This window comes from Falco cherrug, chromosome 11 (genome assembly GCF_023634085.1).
Source record: "Falco cherrug isolate bFalChe1 chromosome 11, bFalChe1.pri, whole genome shotgun sequence".
Lineage (NCBI taxonomy): Eukaryota > Metazoa > Chordata > Aves > Falconiformes > Falconidae > Falco > Falco cherrug.
In genome coordinates, this window is record NC_073707.1 from 14,758,934 (window position 1) to 14,779,502 (window position 20,569).

The following is a 20,569-nucleotide window of genomic DNA, read 5'->3' on the forward strand; positions in this document are numbered from 1 at the left end:
TTTGCAGCACCAGGCAGGTATTCGGCCATCCCCAGGATGACAGGGCTCCATCACATGTAATGGTTACTTGGGAAGATATATGCCATCACTCCAAACGTCCCCTGATTCCTTCTTCTTCCTCCAGCTTTACATGCTGAGCGTTTCATCCTATGGTATGGAATATCCCTTTGGCCAGTTGGGGCCAGCTGTCCCGCCTGTGTCTCTCCCAATCCCTTGTGTCCCCCAGCCTGCTTGCCGGTGGGGTGGGATGAGCAGAAAAGGCCTTGGCTCTGTGTAAGCACTGCTCAGCAATAACTAAAACCTCTCTGCATTAGCAGCACTGTTTCAGCACAAATCCAAAACATAGCCCCATACTAGCTATTATGAAGAAAATTAACTCTATCCCAGCCAAAACCAGCACAAATAGAAACACTGATCAATTACTTTAAGGACAAAGCTTTCATCTTATAAATAGATACCAGTGGTGAAAAGACTCTGGAGTGCAGCTGTGTTGAGTAAATGAACAGACTGACCATCTAAGCCGATTGTGATTTGCCTGGTATTTACAGTATGACTTAATCCTGTGGGATTACTGCACTGAGCAAGAAACAGGTTTGTGTTCAGATATTACAGTGATAGAAGACACTCTAAGATTTAAAGAAAACACGTACAGGTCTAGCATTTTATGTCTTGCAATTCTACATTAAAATGATCCACCATAAAGGTTCTTACATTGTGGGGTTTGAATGTAGAATCTGACTGGACTGTCACATTTACATGCTGTGTTTATACATAGTGATGGTGTAGATTGGACTAATCATATGATCTGTTAAAGGAAATCTTGCTCCTGCAAATCACACAAAAAGCCTAAGACACTCATACAGTTATGGTTGTTGGTTTTTTTTAAGCTATGTGAGAGCAAATGTATAGCATGGGACTAACTGGGACTGCCATGGTTTTATAGTTGTCACTTCAGTGTAATTTGCTCTCAGCAGATAGAAAGATTTCCAGAATCTAGAGGATAATAACACCCTCCCCCCCCCCCCCAAAAAATAAAAAAGTTATATGACTCTTGTGAAATCACGCTAGCAATCTAAGTATATTTGTTTCTAAAATACAAAATTATTCTGAGCACATCTCAAGCAACTTTCTCATTGAATCCTCCAGGACTCAACCCTCTGTGACTTGGCTGAACCTCTCACTGCCATATGCTAGTAAAAAAAAAAAAAAAAAAAAAAAAAAAAAAAAAAGCACAATACTAAAATTTACATTCAGCTGAGTGTATTTGTAAATTATTGCAACAGTTACAGAGAAAATTCTCTTTCATTTTTATTGTTATTACTGCAACTGACTTTGTGGAAATTTGGCATGTGAGTCTAAACTCAGATTTTGCTGGCTTCTAATTTGTGGCATTCTTGAGTGGGTTTCTTTTTGAGGAGGGGGACTGCACAAAACTTATTTCCATTCAACTGCTTTAATATACAAGCAAAGCTGCCCTTGTAGCCTTTCTGTATTATTTTCTTGACTCTTTCGCCATTTTTCCTTTTGTATCTCCATTTTATTCCTTATGGAGTTCATTGGAATTGCATTAGTGGGAAGCTGGGATAAATCAGTGATACTAAGGAGACTGTCACCTCAGGGCCACATTTTCGGAGGATATGAGCTTCCACTGAAGACCAGACATGTTGCTGAATGCACTCAGCATCCACCGGCTGCAGCTGTTATGTCTGTATCTGGATTTTATAAGCAGCTCATTTATTGTGCTGTTTTCTTCTAAAAATTCTCTTGTGCGCTGTTAGCATCTTAAATATGCATTACAGCACAATTATGAAGTGGGGAGAAAAGAACAAAGAAAAATAAATTGTAAGGCCAAAACAGAAAGGAAAAAAAAAATTGTAGATGATGATCACAAAGGAAAGCAAAAAGATGGGGAGAACCTCTACGGAAAACTGAATAAAGATGTAGAGTGTGAAAAATGTGAGAAAGTGGAAAAGGTAGATATTATTAATTGTCATTGACTGTTCTTTCACCCTTCCTGCTTTTCTGTGGGATGACATGGTAGCGTACCCTAACAGTTGGCAAACCCTTGTGAAATATAGCATCAGTCCTCAGAGGTTAGGGGGAAACTCTTTAAGGGGCACCAATACTGCCTGGTGTCCTTGGACTGCTGCAGTGCCCTTTTCTAATACAGTGGGAAGGTGTTTAAGTATGCCCACTCAATCCAGCTGTGTTGGAAGACACATTCCTTTTGTTTTTAGCATATGCACTGCGTGTCTGTTATCCACATCCTTCAGTAAAGAGGGAATTATGGAGGGAGAGAGGGAGGGAATGCTCTTTGGATTTTCTGGAGTTGTGCTGCCTGTCTTTTCTGCACCATAGAAACATGCTGTACTCTGTGAAAATACAGAACTGAAGTCATGTGCCTATAGGCATACCCACATCCTAAAAAGCAAAGCGGAGAAGCTGCTGGTGTGCATCTGAACTGCACCCACTTCCAGCTTCCAGGCAGGACATTTTTTCTGGGTGAAATGGTCCTGTAAACCCTTGCTAAGACCAGCTGTTTCTTCTGTGTATCAGTTGTTTCCATTCGCTAAGACTTCAGTTTCCTCATAATTTCCCAGGAACTTGGTGCCTGTTTTGAGCAAGTATTGCAAATATTCATCCTAACGAACCGCACAATGTAACCATTACCTCTGCTGTGCGCCCTGACTCTGCACGAGGTGTGAGATCAGGACATGCAATGCACAGCAGATTCTTGCTCTTTTCCTTAGCTGCTCTGCAGGGCTTCGTAGCTGCTTTGACTTTTGCCTATGGAGAGTTTCACTTTTCAGCTTCTAGCCACATACAGGGAGGAAATTTGTGAATGTGCTACTTTGAAAATTCAGGTAACATGATTGAAAATCGGGATAATTATTAACATTTCCTGTTCCTGGCTGGTACCCACTGCTTTAGGAATCTAAAACATTTTATCATAAACTGTCAAATAGTGTGGGGAGGGGAGGGGTGCAGAGATGGCTCAACTCGTTAAAAAGGAGCTCATGCTGATTTCAGGCAGCTGAGACGCTCCCATGAAACAGAACTAAGCACAGATCTATGTACTTTCCTTCTGCTTTCCTTGACAGAATCAGTCAGCTATGCATGCAGGTTTGAACTGGCTATGTTAATTTTTTTTCAAAATCTGTCTCTAAATCATGCCATGTAGTGTCTACAAACACTACACAACATGCAATACCTTGTATGACTTCAAATATGGGATGTGGTAGAGACCCCATCGCTGGAAGTTTTCAAGATGCGATTGAACAAGGTGTCAGATAATCTTATCTAGGCTCCCTTTACTATGGAAGGTGGGACCAGATGATCTTGTGAGGTCTCTTCTGACCAGGGATGTTCTATAATTCTATGAAGAAAATATGGATTTAGAGTGGAAATTTTTAGATTTTTTGGGTTTGTTGTTTGTTTGTTGTTTGTTGGTTTTTTTTTAATTGCTGCTGCTTTCCAGGGAGCTAGAAAGCAGCTTTGGGCACCCTGTTCGATAGAATAGGGGAGAAGAGAGTTTGGGAAATGAGTTAAGTGAAAATTCACCCCATGTGGGTCTGTTGGGTTGTTTAACCAGCACCTCTGTGCATTAAATGCAGGATGAGGGATGTAAACAGGGCAGGATTTCAGTTTATGTATTTCTAATAGAGTTAGGATGAAAAACACTGGCCTAAGAAGGATGGGCTTGGTATGCTATTGAACTATGCATACCTTCTCATTTGGATACCTGCTCAGCTTGTGGGATTCCAAAGAGGAAGAGCTTCCCTACAAGACTAGGTTGGCCCTAAAAAGTATTATAGCTACTCCACTACATACCATTGCTCAACTACTGCATAGCTGGGAGTCAGTGTCAGAGACTGAAATTTGGAAGCCTATGTAATTTCTAACCTCTAGGTAAATATATGTTCTGTAGTTTTATATAAAGGGATGTCAGCCTAATTATCCAGCCCTTTTCTGCCTTGTAGCAATTGATTGCATGCACTATGAATGCTGTGTTCATCTAATGAGATAGCACAGCTTTACAGAAATAGTACTGTATAACTGAAGTTACTCCTGAACCTTTAAGCCAGAGGTGTATTGGCTCCTCCAACACAGGTGGAGCAGCTGTTTCACTAGAAGTTAGCTTTTCTAGTCTGATGACCCATGATATATATGAGATTAGACAAAGAGATCACAGCAGTCATGTCTCATCTGACAGTCCTGAAAGCAGATCTAAAAGAAAAGACTTAGAGGAGGGAGCAGGGGGAAACGCCAGAGGAAAAGGAGGGAAGGTAAGAGAACACCAGCTTTGAAGAGAATGACACTTGTTCACCACTGGAAGGGTATGGTCTTACCACAGGTAATTGCATTTAGTTAAAGCCTGAAGAAGGCTGTGTCCTTGCCTGTCAATTACTATCTATCAAGATATAAGCAAGCTAAGGAGTGGCAGCATCAGAAATACTTTCTCCAAGTGCTCGCTTGTGAGTGCATATTCAGGGTGAGAGCTACATACACCTGCACACATGCAGGTCGTGAGCTGGGTGGTCTGCTGGTGTCAGTTAGGTCTCTTGAACTCTGCCCTTCACTAAGGGACATGCCTGTTGGGGTGAGTGTGCGATGTTGTGAGAAAACTGAAAACAACTGAAGTGTAAACATGGGGATGACCAGACCTGTTGTCAGCATCCTTCAGGAACCAAGCTTTGGGGAAAAAACAAGATTCATTTTGCAGTTGAGTAGTCTTGAGTGCTGCTTCAGCCATACCTGTGGTTGTTCTTTACCACTAATCCTGAGATTCATTAGCAAAAAGATGTGGGCACTGGACTACAAGTTTTGATCCAGATCAGCTACCCTGGCCAGCTGGAGCCTCTTACTTGTTGAAGCTGACATGTGTTCCCCAATTAATAATCACAGGAAACAATTGGAAAGAAAAAATGATAACTTGATAGTAAGGTCATTCAGCTAAGCACACAAAAGGCAGGAAACCGTCATTTCACCTAGTTTTACTCTTAAGTGGGAAAAAGTGAGCTGGGAAGCAAAGGTACAAAGAAGAAATGTGTGAAAGGATGCATGGCAGCTCAGGGGCAGCTCACATGGCCCTGGGTGCTAGTCCCCTGCTGTAGCTGCGCCATCGCTGCCTCATTTTGCATTGCACGCCAGTAATTCAGTTCTTTCCTGGCACCAAGGATAATGCCAGGTTTGAGAACTTGTTTCGAATGGATGTCAGTAGGTATCTGTTCCTTGATTGAAATGCATGCTATGTCATTTGTTGTCTTGCTGCTCTCACACAAAAGCGAGTATGTCTGTTTTAAGGGTGTTTAGTCGCTCAAGTCACAAATGGGTGGGACGTCCCCTCCATTTTTAAGATGAAGGAATGTCTTTGTTACATGCAGTTATTAAAACAGAAAACACGCGGTTTGGGATGATATGCAATGGTTTTGCTAATTGGTACCATGACATTGTCTCCTCTTCTAATTCAGCAATTTAGGCTCATCAGAAAATCAGGTCCTCCTGGGATTATGACGGTATACAGAAGCATTGAAGAAGACATAATTTCATAAATAATTGCTCAGGTTTTTCTGGAAACAGCTGCTCTATCTGATTGATGTATACAGATTTATTTATTCCTCCTGTTTATATTACTTGACTGCTTGATAGAATTTGTGGTTAGCAATTTAATCAACATTTCCTTTTATGAAGAAGAAATAAACTTGTACAGGGTAAAAAAGAAAAATTAATAGAGATAAAGCTATTCCCTTTTGTTAGATTTCAAGAAAAATATAGTTTCAGGTAAAGGACTAGAAAAGACATTTTCTCTTCTGGTTTAATGTACAGGAACATGTGAGTTGTCTGAAAGCTGTTAAAAATAAAGGTGGGGGGGGGAAGCCTTAAATTCACTTACTAGCACCTACTTCACTGTGTTGTGAATAAGCAAAGCAAAGTAACACGTGCTGCACTTGAGGATGTAAATAATGATAACAGGTTGTGAGTTTTAAGTGCCTTTGATTTTTGTTTCCCTCCCCCGTCCCCCCAACAGAGCTTTCTAAGCCAGAGAAATATCTTGACCTTTAGGCCAAATCCTCAGCACTTATAAATCACGGCCTCTTACTTGAAATCGGGAGAGCTACTCCAGTTTACACCATCTGTGTCTCTGGCTTCAAGAAAATAAATGTGTCCTTTGTGACTAGAACAGCTTGTATTCAAAATGGGGTAGTCATACAGCAGGATGGTGAATTGGAGAGTTTATTGTCTTTTTGTTTCAAACAGGACCAGACAATCTATGACCAATTTCTGGGTGCTCAGTAATAATGGTAAGACATGCTTAATCTGGTGATGTTTTCCATAAGTATATATTACCTTCAGTGAAACTGCTAAACAGAATTTCTTAAAATTCTCACTGTGTTTTTTAGGAAAGGTGGTATCAGCATAGGGTATCAGGGTCCTCCTTTTCTGAAAGATCTAAAGGGAAAATGAAGATAATAGGAATCAAACTACTTTGATTTAAAGGCATGGTGCAGTTTTATTTACATAGCCTCTACTCAGGAGGTTGCTGAAGCCGGCTGGGCTGGCAGTGCCAGAGGCTTGAGAGGCCATGCCCAGAGGGCAGCAGCTGTGGCACTCGGGGTGGGTGGCTGTCCCAACCCCGCACTCCCATCAGTGCCCTCTCCCTGGGGTTGCTGGATTTGAAAGGGAGCCATGCTTTATTTCTGTCTGCTACGGTTGTCTTGAACATAGACATGTTTAAACTTTATACCCTGTAGAGCTGTTAGAGGATTGTCTGATTATCTCTAACCTGGTGTCAGTTGGAGATAATTTATTTGAAAATAAAATGAAGCCTCTTGCTGGGGGAAATGTAGGGTGTCAGCTTTGGTTTATAGGACTTCTGTAGAGCATCTTACAAAAATCATATCATGTGTTGCAGCAACTGGAGAGTTAGCAGTTTAAGCAGGAATTGCAGTTCATATGTGAAGAAGATACCTGTGCATGTTAGCTTTATGGAATGGAGAAAGCAAGCTCCCGAGACTGCAGACCAAATGGGTGGCTGGGGACCGTAGTGCATCTTTTGGTGCCTCGGCTTGGCTGACTGGCTGAAGCAGTGACTTTCAGGGTGGGACCAGCTGGTGCTCCTGCCTTTGGCTTTGGCAGTACAGTGCTGCTTTAACTAGGCAGATGCAAGATCTTTCAGGACTTGCCTTTATAACTGAGCACTGGACCCTGAATTGCATTTTTTTCTAAGTTAAGAATCAGATTTTCTTTGCATTAGGATTCAAGTGCATTATTGTTTGTTAAATCCTAAAATTAAATCTAGGGACTGTTAGTAAGAAGACCTACATTTATTGTGTTTGTTGTTTAAGAAGTACGATGTTCATAAAGCACTTTGAACCAGATTTGGCAAGTGCCACAGGTAGGTATATTAAGATCGCAGTTAGGCTTGCTTAAACTAAATCACAGGGAAGGACATCACAGTGTCGTTTAGGAAGAACAACCAACGTCCCCCTGACCCCATCACCATCACCAAGCGGGCTTTAGGAAGGTGAAATACTGTGCGAGTTTCAAAGAGAGCAGAACATAACACTTTCCCCAAAATTGTTGTGAGCGAAAAAAGTTTTGCAAACAAAAATATGCTTTTTTTTCCAAGAAACTGGAATATCTACATCATACCAAGAGGAGCTGCTCAAGATCATTGTTAAAAGAAAGTCTTTTGAATGCCAGCTTATGATCTGAAACCTGTTCTCATGATCTTTTGAGCTGCTGTCATTCTATATTTACAAGAGATGGAGTTTAATTAAATGCCTAATCTGTACTTACAGTGACATACCTCTAGCTGTAGAAGCTATGCAGTTTTAGGAGAAGATGGTGAGAACATTGGGGGAATAAAGGAATGAACAAGGTTTTCTCCCTCAGTTCTAAAATCTCCAATACTTCTGCTATTTCTCCTCTTGATATTTCTTAAAATGCCTGTACCTTACTGATCTGTGTAACAAAGACTGACAATTTCTTGGTCTAATTGGTTTATATACCCATTTTTTAAAAACATACTTTTTTTGGCGTGTCTGATTTGATTCCTGGCAGAGGGAGCTCAATTCTTAAGGTCCAATCCAAAGGTCCTTGAAATACAAGATAAGACATATTTCAGGGATCCCATGACAAATTATGGCAAAAGGAATCCTCTCCTTATCTTAGGCTGCTGTTCCTTGCAAAACCACGCTGCAAACCAAGACACTTAAGTGCCCAGAATGTGGCAGTAAATAATATAAAGGCTAAGAAAAGATAGTGGATGACCGCATGATATGCTACGCACTTTTGTCAGTGTATTATCTAATCTACCTATAATATTCTGATAAAAATTTTCAGACTGAACTGAGAAAAGGTGGATATGCTTCTCCTTAAGTTTTCTCTGGACCTTCCGGAAGTCTATCGGTAATGAGAAATCAGAGTTAGAAATAGCTTTATTTGGATTATACATGTAACATTGATTCAAATATTGAACAATGAAACTGTAGGGTTGTACAAACATGCTGGGTATAGATAAGGTGAGAAGTACAGGAACATTGAAGAAATAGTTGTCAGGATAATAATGCATATTAAAAAATTAGGTACATTTGCATTCAATTTGATGTGAAGGGGTTCAGGTTACTTTTACTCCTCTGAAGAGAATTATCCATCCCTAATAATTACTTTTTTGTTAAAACAGTAACATGCAATTAGCGCTTTATCTGGCATTTAAGAATGAGTAAGGAGTACCATTGTTCTTGTAACTACTCATCTGAAACAGAGAAGCTGCATGTTTAATTTTGCTGGAGATGGAAATTATTTTTGTGTGTGACTTAAATACATAACTCAAAAAGTACCTTCTTCCAGAAAATCTATAGCTATTTTACTGCTCTGGCAGTTTGCGTAATTTACGTTTGATTTATATATGCTTTAACACATACAGAGACACTTGAGCCAGCCACACTAGCTGCTCTGCACACTTGTGGAAGCAATAATAGTAATGTCTTACAAGCACAGGCATCAGCCAGAGCTGTATAAGGCCATGCAATTCTATTTATTTCCTGAGGATCTGAAGTCTGTGCTGTCACAGATTAACGGTTGCTTAGTCGGCAAGAGTAAAACCAGTTCACAAAATGATACCTCTGATTAGAAAGTGGGGAAGGCCTAAAATTATTGGTTCTGTTAAAAAGAACAGAAAGACAGAATGACATACGAGTTTCATTCTACAATAGTAAGAAACCTTGAGCATGAACTTGCAGAGCAAATAGTGCCTGGGACCCTGACCCATCTAGGCTTGTCACAAAGGCTGCACAGAAAAGCCCATACGCTTGTGCCTGGCTTTGTAAAACGAGAGCAAAATTCAGGTAGAGCCAATGTTAAGGCAGTGTCAGGATTCCCTTTTGCTGGTAAGGTATTGTAGTAGGAGTGCTGTACAAATGGGACACTTGTTCCCATAATGAAAGACAAATTTTCTCATTCATTAATGCAGTCAATAAAGAGAAAAGCCTTAATAGAAATGTTTTTCATAAATGTAGTTAAAATACAGACAAAATAGCCAGGAAAGAATTCATATTCACTCCAACTTTCTAGTTGACTTTTGTATGTGACAATATGAAAGTGGGGGTTTCTGTCCCATTTTCACAGTGTCCATTACTATCTCTGCACTTTTCTGACTAACTAAAGATTCTCATTTGCTGCTGGATGAAGGCGTACACTTTAGAAGAAATTAAAGTGGTCAAACAATGGAAAACCCCTGCATTCAAATGCTGATGTAGTTCAAAGGCTGTTTTTCAGCAGAAAACTTGACCAAAAAAATGTTGACAAGTTTAATATAGTCAGCACTTCTGTGAAAGATTGATATTTTTGAAGTGAAGCTTTGAAACTTAAGGTCATGAACTTTCAACAAAAACATTTTTCTGAAAGTGCCTGTATATTTTAGCTTTTTTGGCCTACCCTTGCCATACAGTGCTAAGACGTGCAGTGCCCACCAAACCATTGTTTCTTCATCCAAACGTGAAGCCTGTATATTTAAGAACCTGAATGAGCGTGCAGTGAAATGAACAGGGTTGGGAAGGAAGGCAATTAAGGAAGAGCAGGCACCACCTTCTCTTCAAATCAAATGCTAGCAACAGTTGGGCAACCTTTTACAGTCACTGATTTCCACAGTTTAATAACATATTCCATCTAACCATGTTTTCTTTGATCGGCGTTGAGTTTAGGGTGGGGATGGCAGTATATGCTTGTGTTGCACATGCGTGTCGCTAAGTAGTCCAAGGCTAGTGTCAGTGATGCCAGCAGAGGAAGGTGGGGAGAGAAGTTTCACAAGACAGGTGCATTCACACTGCTCAGGCTAGTCATCTTCCTTCTTCTCCTTCTTAAATCTTATTTGCTGCAAACAGCTACAGACTGTGTAGGGTACCGTAGATGGGTATGAAACATAAGCGCACACATGTAGTTGTTTGACTGAAAGATCAGCCTGGATTATCAGCAGGAGATTTGGGTGCACAAGCTATGTAAGAGAGATGTTTGCAGCTCAGCAGGACCAACTGCGCTATATGGTCATATGAATCAACATAGCTAGCTAGCCCCAAATAATAACTGCTGGAAGGAAAACCCTTGCTCTTTTGGAGTCAATGACAGAATTCCCTTTGAATTTCTGTACTTAGGTTTTGGCCCAGGAAGGCACTGGGGAACACAGAGGCTTCTATTGAGGTGCTCTGAAGTGCAAGTCAACAGTTCCCAACATTGCCAGCTCTGAAAGGAAAACAAAAGAAAAATATGCAGTAAATATCAGAGAATAAAGTGCTGTGCTTAATTATGTGACTGGTCTGAGGTAAACAGCAAACCTATTAATAGAGTGCCAAAAGAACATCCTTTCCAAGAATGCTGTTTGATTTAATGATGCAAATCTCAGGACATTGCTTTTTATTTGCTTTGGTAATACATCTGTACAATGTGTATCTTCCAGATGTGGCCTCTTCAGTCAGAGAGTTGGGCTGTGAGGTGATCTGCAGCAGAATAGGCACACTGGAAAGATCAATCACAGTATCAGAAGACATCATTAAGAAATGATGATGGCCCTGTTGGAAACACGTCATGCTATCATCATTCTATAATATATGACAAAATATAATCATCTTGGATCAAATGGCTTACCTTATGTACGACTAAAACCAGGTTTTCCTGTATTTCAATCAATCATCAATATACAAGAGGATTTTTTCTCTTACTCTAGGACTTCAATGTTAAATGTATGTCTTACTATACAGAATTGTTAAAATTTCATCTTTTAGGTGACTGATAATGCCAGCTGAAGTTTATTGAAACATAAAGAATTCAATTTTATTCTATTTTTTTCAAACAGATTATAACACATAATTTTCCTTGAGTATTTTTATTCTAAAGTTTTGTATGATCTTTTGGTATAGATCCATCTTTTCTTTTGTTAGTCTTTTGCACCACATTGCATCGTTAGCTTTTTGTTTTCCTATCTTATTTTCCTAGCCAGGATTGCCCACGTAGCAGCTTTGGGATAGCCATACAAAATCAACCAGACACACATCTTCAGCAAACCCTCTTTCCCCTCCCTTTGTTGTCTGTAGCCAGCAGATGTGATCTCCACTGGATTTCATTGTATAAAACAAGTCAGAACAAAACAAACCCTACACTGCTTACAGAAACATGTGCTCAATGAACACTGAGAAGCATTTCAGCCATGTCTCCTTAAATGTTAGATGGTTTGTGAGACTTTTTGAGGATTTCTATTGATTTTGCATAGAACTAGGTCAGAGCTGCTTTTAATTGAACAAGCTGGCTGCTGCGAGTCTCACTTAACTGTAAAAAAGGGGTATTAAAAAATTGATATGCAAAGCAAACTTCTGCTTAATTAGCAAGCAGATGAAGTCAGAATAGACAAACCACCATAGTTAATAAAGATGAGGAAATGGCTTTCACTGACAGTATAATATACTCCTATTTTTTGGGAAAAATGGCTTAAGTACTGAGCATTATCCATGCTTCTTGCATGTGGTTTTAATAGCCTGTTAGCTTTCTTTAGGAGAGGTTGGGATAAATTTACAGCTGTGTAGATCAGGCGAACCACCACATGTCAAGAAAGCTGTTAAAAGGCAGCTCTAATTTTTAAATGTGTGATAAAGGTAAATAAAAATCTCTGGTGTGCAGAAAGAAGAAGCTGTGGGATTCCCTCCTGGGCTGAGTATTGCTCTACACCCAATGCCCGTGGAAGTGGTCCGGCTGTAGCGGATGGGGCATGCTGCTGCCACGCTGGCGGTGTTACAAGGGACACTGGTGGGGCTGTGCCTGGCTTTGCCCCTGCTCAGGGCCCTGGGTTAGGCATGGCTTGCTGAGCAGGGCTGCTGCCAGCTCGGCAGCTCCATCCCAGGTACAAGGGTGAGAGCTGGAGCCTGGGATGTGTCTCTGGTAGCTCTGATGGTCACACACGCGTGCTGGCTGCTGTCTAATCCTGTGTCGCCACGCCTGCTGATGGCCAGGCGTGCCCTTGGGGATACTCTGTGCTCCCTGCCTTGTGGCTGTATGAGGTGAGGTCTGACATATCGGGACTGGAGGAGACCAGGAGATCTGATTCACATCTAAACTCCATCCCAAGTGACTGACTTTGCTTTACACCTGTATGCATACACTGAATTTTAGACCCTGTGAGTAGTACCATTTGCTTCCCCCAGTATGCGAGTTCTGCCTAGAGTCATGCATTATTTATTTAAGTTTATAACAAACACACAGAGAAAAAAAAAAAGTAAATGAATAATGCATGGATGGTTAGCTTACACATTTCAGCTCACAGCTGAGAGAGATGGCAGACAGCAACCCTCATTTTAAGTTCCTTAAGACAATTGCTTTTCTTTCTTCCCCCCAAAACCTCAAGCTGTAATAAAGGTTCTGCTCTTTATCACTTTAGCATTACGCTAAGAAGTCACCAGGACTGAAATCAATTTGTGCTTAAGAGCAGTGTGCCAGACTGGCCACAGATTATACATTAATTTGAATAAGAGATTTTTTAGGTAAGGTGTTCTCCATAGGTGTATTTTTCAGTTTGCTTTGGTCCAGGTTACAGCTGACTCACTCAGTTTGTTTCTCACTTTCTTTAGCATTTATTAATTTTCCAGTACCCCAGCTCATGTGCCAACCTTGCGTAGTCTGCAGCTCTTAGGGGACCTTTTGTAGAGCATAGAAGGGAAATTGTACGTGTCAATTATTTGTAAAATATGTTTTCTCTCAGAGATTTTAGCCACCATCTTATTCTTGAAATGGAAAAGCCTGAGATTCAGGTAAAATAAACAAATAAGAAAAATGCATATCTTTGAATATTGAAAGAAAATGACACCTGGAAGTGCTTGAAACATTTGAACGCCTTTATGGCAGTTCAACCAACTGTATCCATAAATATTTAAAGCAGTGAATTATTTCTTGAAATTTACATTTTTATGTACTATTTTGGCTTAAGAATTATTGAACAATAAAGATGCTTTCCATAATAATTTCAGCTTTCAAAATATAGCACTTGACTGTGAAAAGATTTGCCCGTGGACATCATATGATGGAGTGAGCTCCCAGCATAACACTGAGCTTCAATATCTCCTAACTCCAAATTAAGGTTTTTAACAGCATGAGGTAACTTAGATCCCATCTGTGTTTCTGGACTTCTCAAATAAAAAATAAAAAAAAAAGCTGTGCAGCAGCTACTGTTACATTTCAGCAGAAAATATATAGATAGATATATATAACTGATTGAATTTCACGTTTTCAGTACAGGATCAATGTGGATAAAGTGGTCATTTAAATCCTGTTGTAGCTTTTATAAAGAGTTACTCCGTTTAAAATATACCGGTTTGATTTTTAGTTGATAAGGTCACCACCCCATAGGTAACCATAGCTGGCAGCTACACACGTGTTCTGCTTTCTGCCAATGCCTCATGCCTGACTGCAGGAATGCAAACACGGAGCAATGACTGTGCTTTTATGAGACATTCAGTAATTTGTGCCACTGAGCTTGCTCCATGGAGCTACATTTGCAGCAGGGAGTAGTTAACAGTATAAAAACATCCAAGTGACTGGGACAGTCAACAAAAAGTCCCAGTAATGCACTGTGACCTGGGAGGGGAGCATTCTACATTTCTGGAGCTGTCACAGGCACATTAGAATTTCAGTTGAGCAAGAGATAGCACAGTGTTTGGGTTTTTTATTGAATTTGAATATGATTCCTACTGACATTTATTAAGGCAGCTGAAATTATTCTAAAACCCTTCCTAAAATGTTTGAGAAAAAGTGAGACATTATTTTGTTTTTTCATTTTTTATGTGTTTGCAAGTGAGCCGGAAAGCAGTATTACATAAAACTATATAAAGCACTGACTTGTTGTTTTTCTGACCGTGTATCAATGTTACTGATAGTGATCACCAAATAATAATGATTCAGGCTCTGCGATGGGTTACATGACATTATAATCTACATTATAATCTGATTCAATCTGCTTTTCATTTTTAGGATATATTACTTTTCAGATAAACTGAGAACTGAAAATCCCTGAGAAAGGATAGTGGAATACAAATTTACAAAGTCTAGACAGCCAGTTGAAAAGTGATTTTCTTCACCTTATAAAGAAATAGACTATAAGCCAAATCTTTATTTAGTCTGAATATTTCCATAGTTTCCAGCTGGTTGCAGAAAACTGCTGTACTTTGATTCAGCTGATAATGAAACTAAGAATGCACAAATCATTTTTATCAGGCAACAAGTACAAATGCTTCTCTGTTAAGTAAACTGAAGTGGATAAATCCTTAGCTCCACACTCAACAAGAGTGTTTCCACTGCAACTAAGGGCTGACTGCATGAACGTGTGAAATTTCAAGGGGTGGTGTTCAAGTAGTGTCAATGAGGCGCACACAGAGAAGATTTTCACCAAGGTAATCACAGCCTTTCCAGTAGCAGCTGCATGACATAGTAAATTAAATCTATTGAATGATGCATTAAGTTGGTGGGACACTTGCAGGGTCAGATTCTGACCTTTTTAAAAGCACATTTTATTCTTTTGGCTTTTTATTCATTTTGCTGGAGAGGAAAATCTGCAATCTAGACAGCCTCCGGTATCAGTGGGAAAAAGTATTGTGTGCATTTCCAAAGAATTTTGGAACTTGGTTCCTATCTTTGCTTTTCCCAGATAAGCAGTATCTTAAAGAAGTGCATGTTACTGGTGTAAAGAAAAAAATTGTATCTGATTGCATGTAGCTGTTATGCAAAAAAGTACATCATTATTTTTGATAGATCAATGCTCAGAAAAAATATAAATGTATTTTTGTTGATAACTAGTTTTGAACAGTTTTAGTTATAATTCGGGCTCTCTGTCTCTGCACAGCTCTGTATTAGCAAGCCTCTCCGTGCAGTCACAGACAGAGCTTTGTTACAGACACTCCGTAGCAAAGGTCCCTGAAAGGCAGATGTCATGTTATATTGATACAGACTGTTATTCAACCTTGTACCCTGCTGGGGTTACCAACTAGGAAAAGCAAACATGTTTTATTTTCATTAAAGTGTCTTTTTGCATACATTAAAGTAGGTAAGTGACCTAAAAGTTCAAGGAAGAGGTTTGATTTTTGAAGGTCTTTGTCACATAAAATGTCACTGAATCCTATTTATGAGACTTGTTAAACTGGGGTTGTTTCATTGTTGTCTCATGTAGTGTTACTACTGTGAGCAATTAAAACCAGTATCTTTAAGGTTCTAGTATATCCTTAACATTAATTTTTACTATTAACTGGTAATAACTTATTAAATTCACTAATATTACATATTGCACTGCATATCCAGTTAGACATTTTTACATGTTTCCTGTATGATGTTTCATTGAGGAAACTTCAGGCTGACTGTGTTGTTGCTCATCAAGTTCATCTGCAGACTGGGATGTCAAAGAAATCAAAACCAACATGAGATTTTGTTTCTGCTGTGCATGGATGGGTCTCTACCATATCATAGACATATCTGATATTGCACCTTCCACTGTTTGCAGTAGCAAGGGTAAACTGTGTGGGTTTCTGAGCCGCAAGTTAAAGTTTTTGGAATGTAGTTCTTTTTCTGGGACTCTGTCTTCTGAGTAGCAATTACTGTTGGCTAGTCCCAGTTCCTGGCTGCGGGGATAACTGGGAGAGGAAGTGGCTGCTGAGACAAATTTTGCCATTGCATCTCTGGCAGTCCTGCAAAGCCACTGGTGTTCTGCATGGGTTCCATGGAGAGCTTTTTTCATCTCCTGACAGAGATGCAAATGGCTTCTGGTGTTTTCCCTTTCCTTGGCTGTCCCAGATCTTGTGATGTCCCTTGTAGCCACAAAAAAAGATGTTGAGATAGGGTTTAAGGGAGGACTGTCCATCTCTGTCCAAGACTGTAGATACATACAGAAATTAAGGTACATCAGGGGGTTGATTTACCAAACCTGAATGGCTAGAACTGAGGGTATCACATAAGGATGTCTTTGGGATTAAATATGAGGTATAATGTTCCAAACTCAGATGTGATTATTTTTTTTTTTTTTGGGGGGGGGGAGGGGTAAAAGGAGGTAAAACAGTTCAGCAAGCTTTGAATAACTGACTAGCACTGTAATTAGCTGTTACAACTAAAAGCAGTCTCATGTTTTTTCTGTGTCTACTTTTTCATGTGAATTTTTCACAGCTACAGATGGAAAAGATCAGGAATGAATTGTTTCTCTGTTCATTGCTCAACCTGCAAGACAAGAAATGAGGGTCTCAAGAAAAGACCAGAAAATCACCAGCCATGAAGAAAGCAGACATCTCTGCTTCACTTGAAAAATCTTTCAATTGTTTTTTTGAATTTCTCCTCCTTGTATTGACTCATGGTGTTGCAAGCAGAAAGTCATTTTCTGACTCCAAGGATTTTCCAACCAAGTGAAATTTTATTCCCTTGGTTATGCTGGGCAGACCCAAAATATGAATACTGGACAGTTTTTTGGATTGTGTGCTTTTTATTAGAGCTTATGAGGAGTAGAGATATGTTGTTTGCACAGTATTGCCTTAGGAGAGAGCTTCCTTAGGAAGTATCTGAGGAAGAACCTGTTCCCACTGAAATGACAGCTGAGAAGAATTCAAGTATTTCCATAACTTGTTAATAAAATCCTATTTTCAAAAATATTTTCCTGACATCTAAAAGTTGTAACAGAAAAATTACATTTTATCCATCTGCTGCATTGTGTATGGTTTTAATAATTAAAAAGGGTATTGAAACCTACATAAACTGAGTAAAATTGTGATATAAATTGCCTTAAAAGATTTATGATTGGTATATATGGAGCATTGAGCAAGACATTGTTACATGATATGGGTAATTAGTAGACGCTCTATAACAAAATGTGCACTTGTGTATTTTGTAGAACCGTTAGATGAGCTGAAGATCAGAAGTCATAGCACCGAACCACTACCAAAGCTGGAAAACAAAGAGAGGGGAGGCCATCACGGGACAGCTTCCTCCAGGGAGCCAGGGAAAGCTCAGGAATGGGATGGAACGCCAGGCCCGCCTGTGGTGTCCAGCAGGCTGGGGAGATCCTCTGTCAGTCCCACCATGTTGGCTGGAAGCAACAGCTCAGGTATGTCAAGTAGCAGAGCAAGGATGATTTCATTAATCTCCTTTGTGATCTGAAGGCTCTCTAAAGATAGACAGTATAGGTAAGTATCCAGCTTCTTTAGAATTCCAAATATCTTCTAGAACCTGCCCTGCCCATTGACTGCTGCACTAACAAGCATTGCGTGGCCTGCTTGTGCTCTGCACTGGAACAGGATTGGGATGGCGGCAGGTGATACAATCATGTAAGCATGCCGTTCATCTGTTTTAAAAGAAGTAAGGAATTTCACTTGACATTGAAAAGGGACACTATGGCAAAGACACCCCCAGGATGGCACCTCAGAGGGAAGCTCATAAATTCAGGTATCACATACAGTAACAAAACCGCACTATGCAGAAACAGGGCCATCTTACTGATCAGCACAGTGAGTGGACACAGGCAGCCATTGCTTGATGTTTGTACATAAATTTCTAGAAAAGTGACTATGGGTTTCAGAAATGTCAAACTCATGCCTATCAATGTCATTAATCAAATTTTATATATATAAAATAGTGAAGTGCCATAAACGATGAAAAATGATGCAGCCTTGTTTATAAATTGACTAAGACAAACAGAACTGATACGTGAATGGTCTTCTATAAACAGATATTTATATCCCTGGCATAAGCATTACATTGCTAATTTTTGAGATTTGGCAGTTCTCTTAAAAGAGTAGCTTCATTGCTTATTGGTTGGATTGTGAAAAATATCTACTTTAAAAACAGTTGGCATATGTGGTACTGGAGCTTCATGGTCAATGTTCAGTAAGCATAAGACCATGAATGAGCTACTCAAACAAGAAATTATTCTGCATGAGAGATCCACTGGGCAGTCAATGGCAGAGATGAGTCTTCACAGTGCCGAGCTAGCAGAGATGCTCACCCCTCACCTGGGGCATCGCTTCCCTGTGTGATAATAGGACTCACATTTTCCCCGCATTGCTGGAAACGACACCTGAAACTCAGTATGTATCTTGAATAGGCTTTGCTGATGTGACATGTCATTTGCGGCAATGGTGTAGTCCAGTTTTTCTTGCTAAAGACCCCCCAAATTGTCCTTCCTGGGGCAGCAAAAGTGACTTATCTGCAAATCTTATTACTCTAGCACAGGTTATTTGGGTGGTACTGCCTTTTGCTTATGAGTCTGTTCTCACAAAACAATCTGGTAGGTAGGAATTTTCCAGATTAGCTCATAGCGTTGTTAAAAGTTCTGTTCCAAGTGTATTAGAGCGTCATCTGTGCTAATGCAGGAAAAAGGATGGGTTTAAAGGTACCACATCAAAGTATTGGGACATCTGATAATTAGACCAAAGGTGTGTACCAACCTTTTTACTTCTGCGAGATGACAGTATGGAGCAGAACGGAAAAGAAATGAAAATTAGAGAGTAAGTTCTTAGCAAAATATAGCACTTCTGTCCAACCTTCCTGCATCAGTTTTATTTCAAAGGGTTGGTTGGTCTCCAAAAGCAGACAAAACATGTTGGCCTCAATATTCATTTGGCATCAGCAAACTGTAATAGTTGTTGAATCATGCCTTGATTTAGTTAGCTGTGACTTTGTCTTACACAGCTAGGACTGTCAAAGAAAAAATATGGAAATATTTTATTGGCTGAATTTTAACTCCTTTTTTTATGATTAAAATCTGAGAGCTGATTATGATTTTTCTTTCCCCACAGTTTTTATGGCATTTCATTTGATGAATAGTCTCTCATCTGCCATGAATATTTTTTCCCCTGTGTCTCTAGCTGTTGCCTGAGCAACATCTTTTACCTTTAATCGATGGAGCATTGCATTCAAAATGCTGTAGACAGTTCTCCTCAATGAACTTAAACATGAACTGTAACAGTTCATTCTCCTCAATTAAATTAGAACTGTAACAGAATGCAAGAAGAGAGTTTTAATACATATGTATGGATACAAATACTTTCTGGTGTCAGAGAAATTCTGTGCTAGGAATTTAGAACTTGTATTTACCACAGGACCAAATAAAATCAGGGCAGTCCCCAGTACGGTCATAGTTGCCTTTGCTCTCTTTCCAACATCAGAGATAAGAGAAAAAAGGCTACTTTTTTTTGTGCAGACATGTCCTTGAAACACCACAGTTCGCTGCCTACTTCCTAGTTCACACTGGTACAGGCATTTATTAGGGCAGTGTTGGAATAATTTAAAGAAAATGGGGTTGAATTGCTCTGCTATAAAACAGAAAGGATGTGAAAGGACTTGTGTGCTCAACAGGCAGCTCCGCTGAGGCACAGATTAACTAGGTACTGGAGTGGTCTGAGTAAATACCTGAGTGAGAGTACTGATTTTTTGTGAGTTCTTCCCATCTCTGTGCCTGCTAGGAAGATCAGAGGGGGAATGATCCATCTCCAAACAGAAGCTTTCTGGTCATTTTGTTTAAATGAGCCTGGCCTGTCAGGTGCATGTGGGTATCACTGCCTCTAATGTCTGATTGTTCTCTCATCTGTCACACAATTTGTCAAGGCTTCTTTCTGTTTCTTGGCATCCTAGCGTTTCTTACGGAAAGCAGTGGAAGTGGTTTGGGGGCATGCTGGCATTTAGGAAAGTCAGCGCAATTGTAGTGAACAGCCAAACGAGATCTGTGAAACAGAAGGCTGTGATAACTTCACTCCAGGAGCTTTGAAGAGTATTTTCTGGAATGTTGCTGCTTTTTTCCTGACTGCAACCATGAAGCATTTTGCATTGCCACCTGCTGCTAGAGACAGGCACTGCGCTGCCTTTTAGATCTCAGCTACTCTGTTGTTGTGTCCTGGTTTTGAATCACAGTTACCTTGTCACTCCGCCAGCCCGTTAGTATTCTGGCTGAAAACATTGTAGAGAATCAGGAAGAAGGTAAATGCCCACGCTTCGTTGGAATTACAGGCTAACGCTGTGGATTTGCAAAAGTAGTGAATAGTTATGTTCAAGCTCTTTGGGAATGAAG

General features: G+C 39.9%; 1 protein-coding gene across 4 annotated transcripts in view; it reads left to right on the forward strand.

Annotated features, from left to right (window-relative positions):
• NYAP2 (neuronal tyrosine-phosphorylated phosphoinositide-3-kinase adaptor 2) overlaps positions 1 to 20,569 on the forward strand; it is a 147,076-nt gene that overhangs the window by 90,060 nt on the left and 36,447 nt on the right. For all 4 annotated transcript variants that reach the window (XM_055724055.1, XM_055724054.1, XM_055724053.1 and 1 more), the window contains one exon: positions 17,399 to 17,611. In XM_055724055.1, coding sequence (XP_055580030.1) covers positions 17,399 to 17,611 — 213 coding nt within the window. The remainder of the gene's footprint in view (positions 1 to 17,398; positions 17,612 to 20,569) is intronic.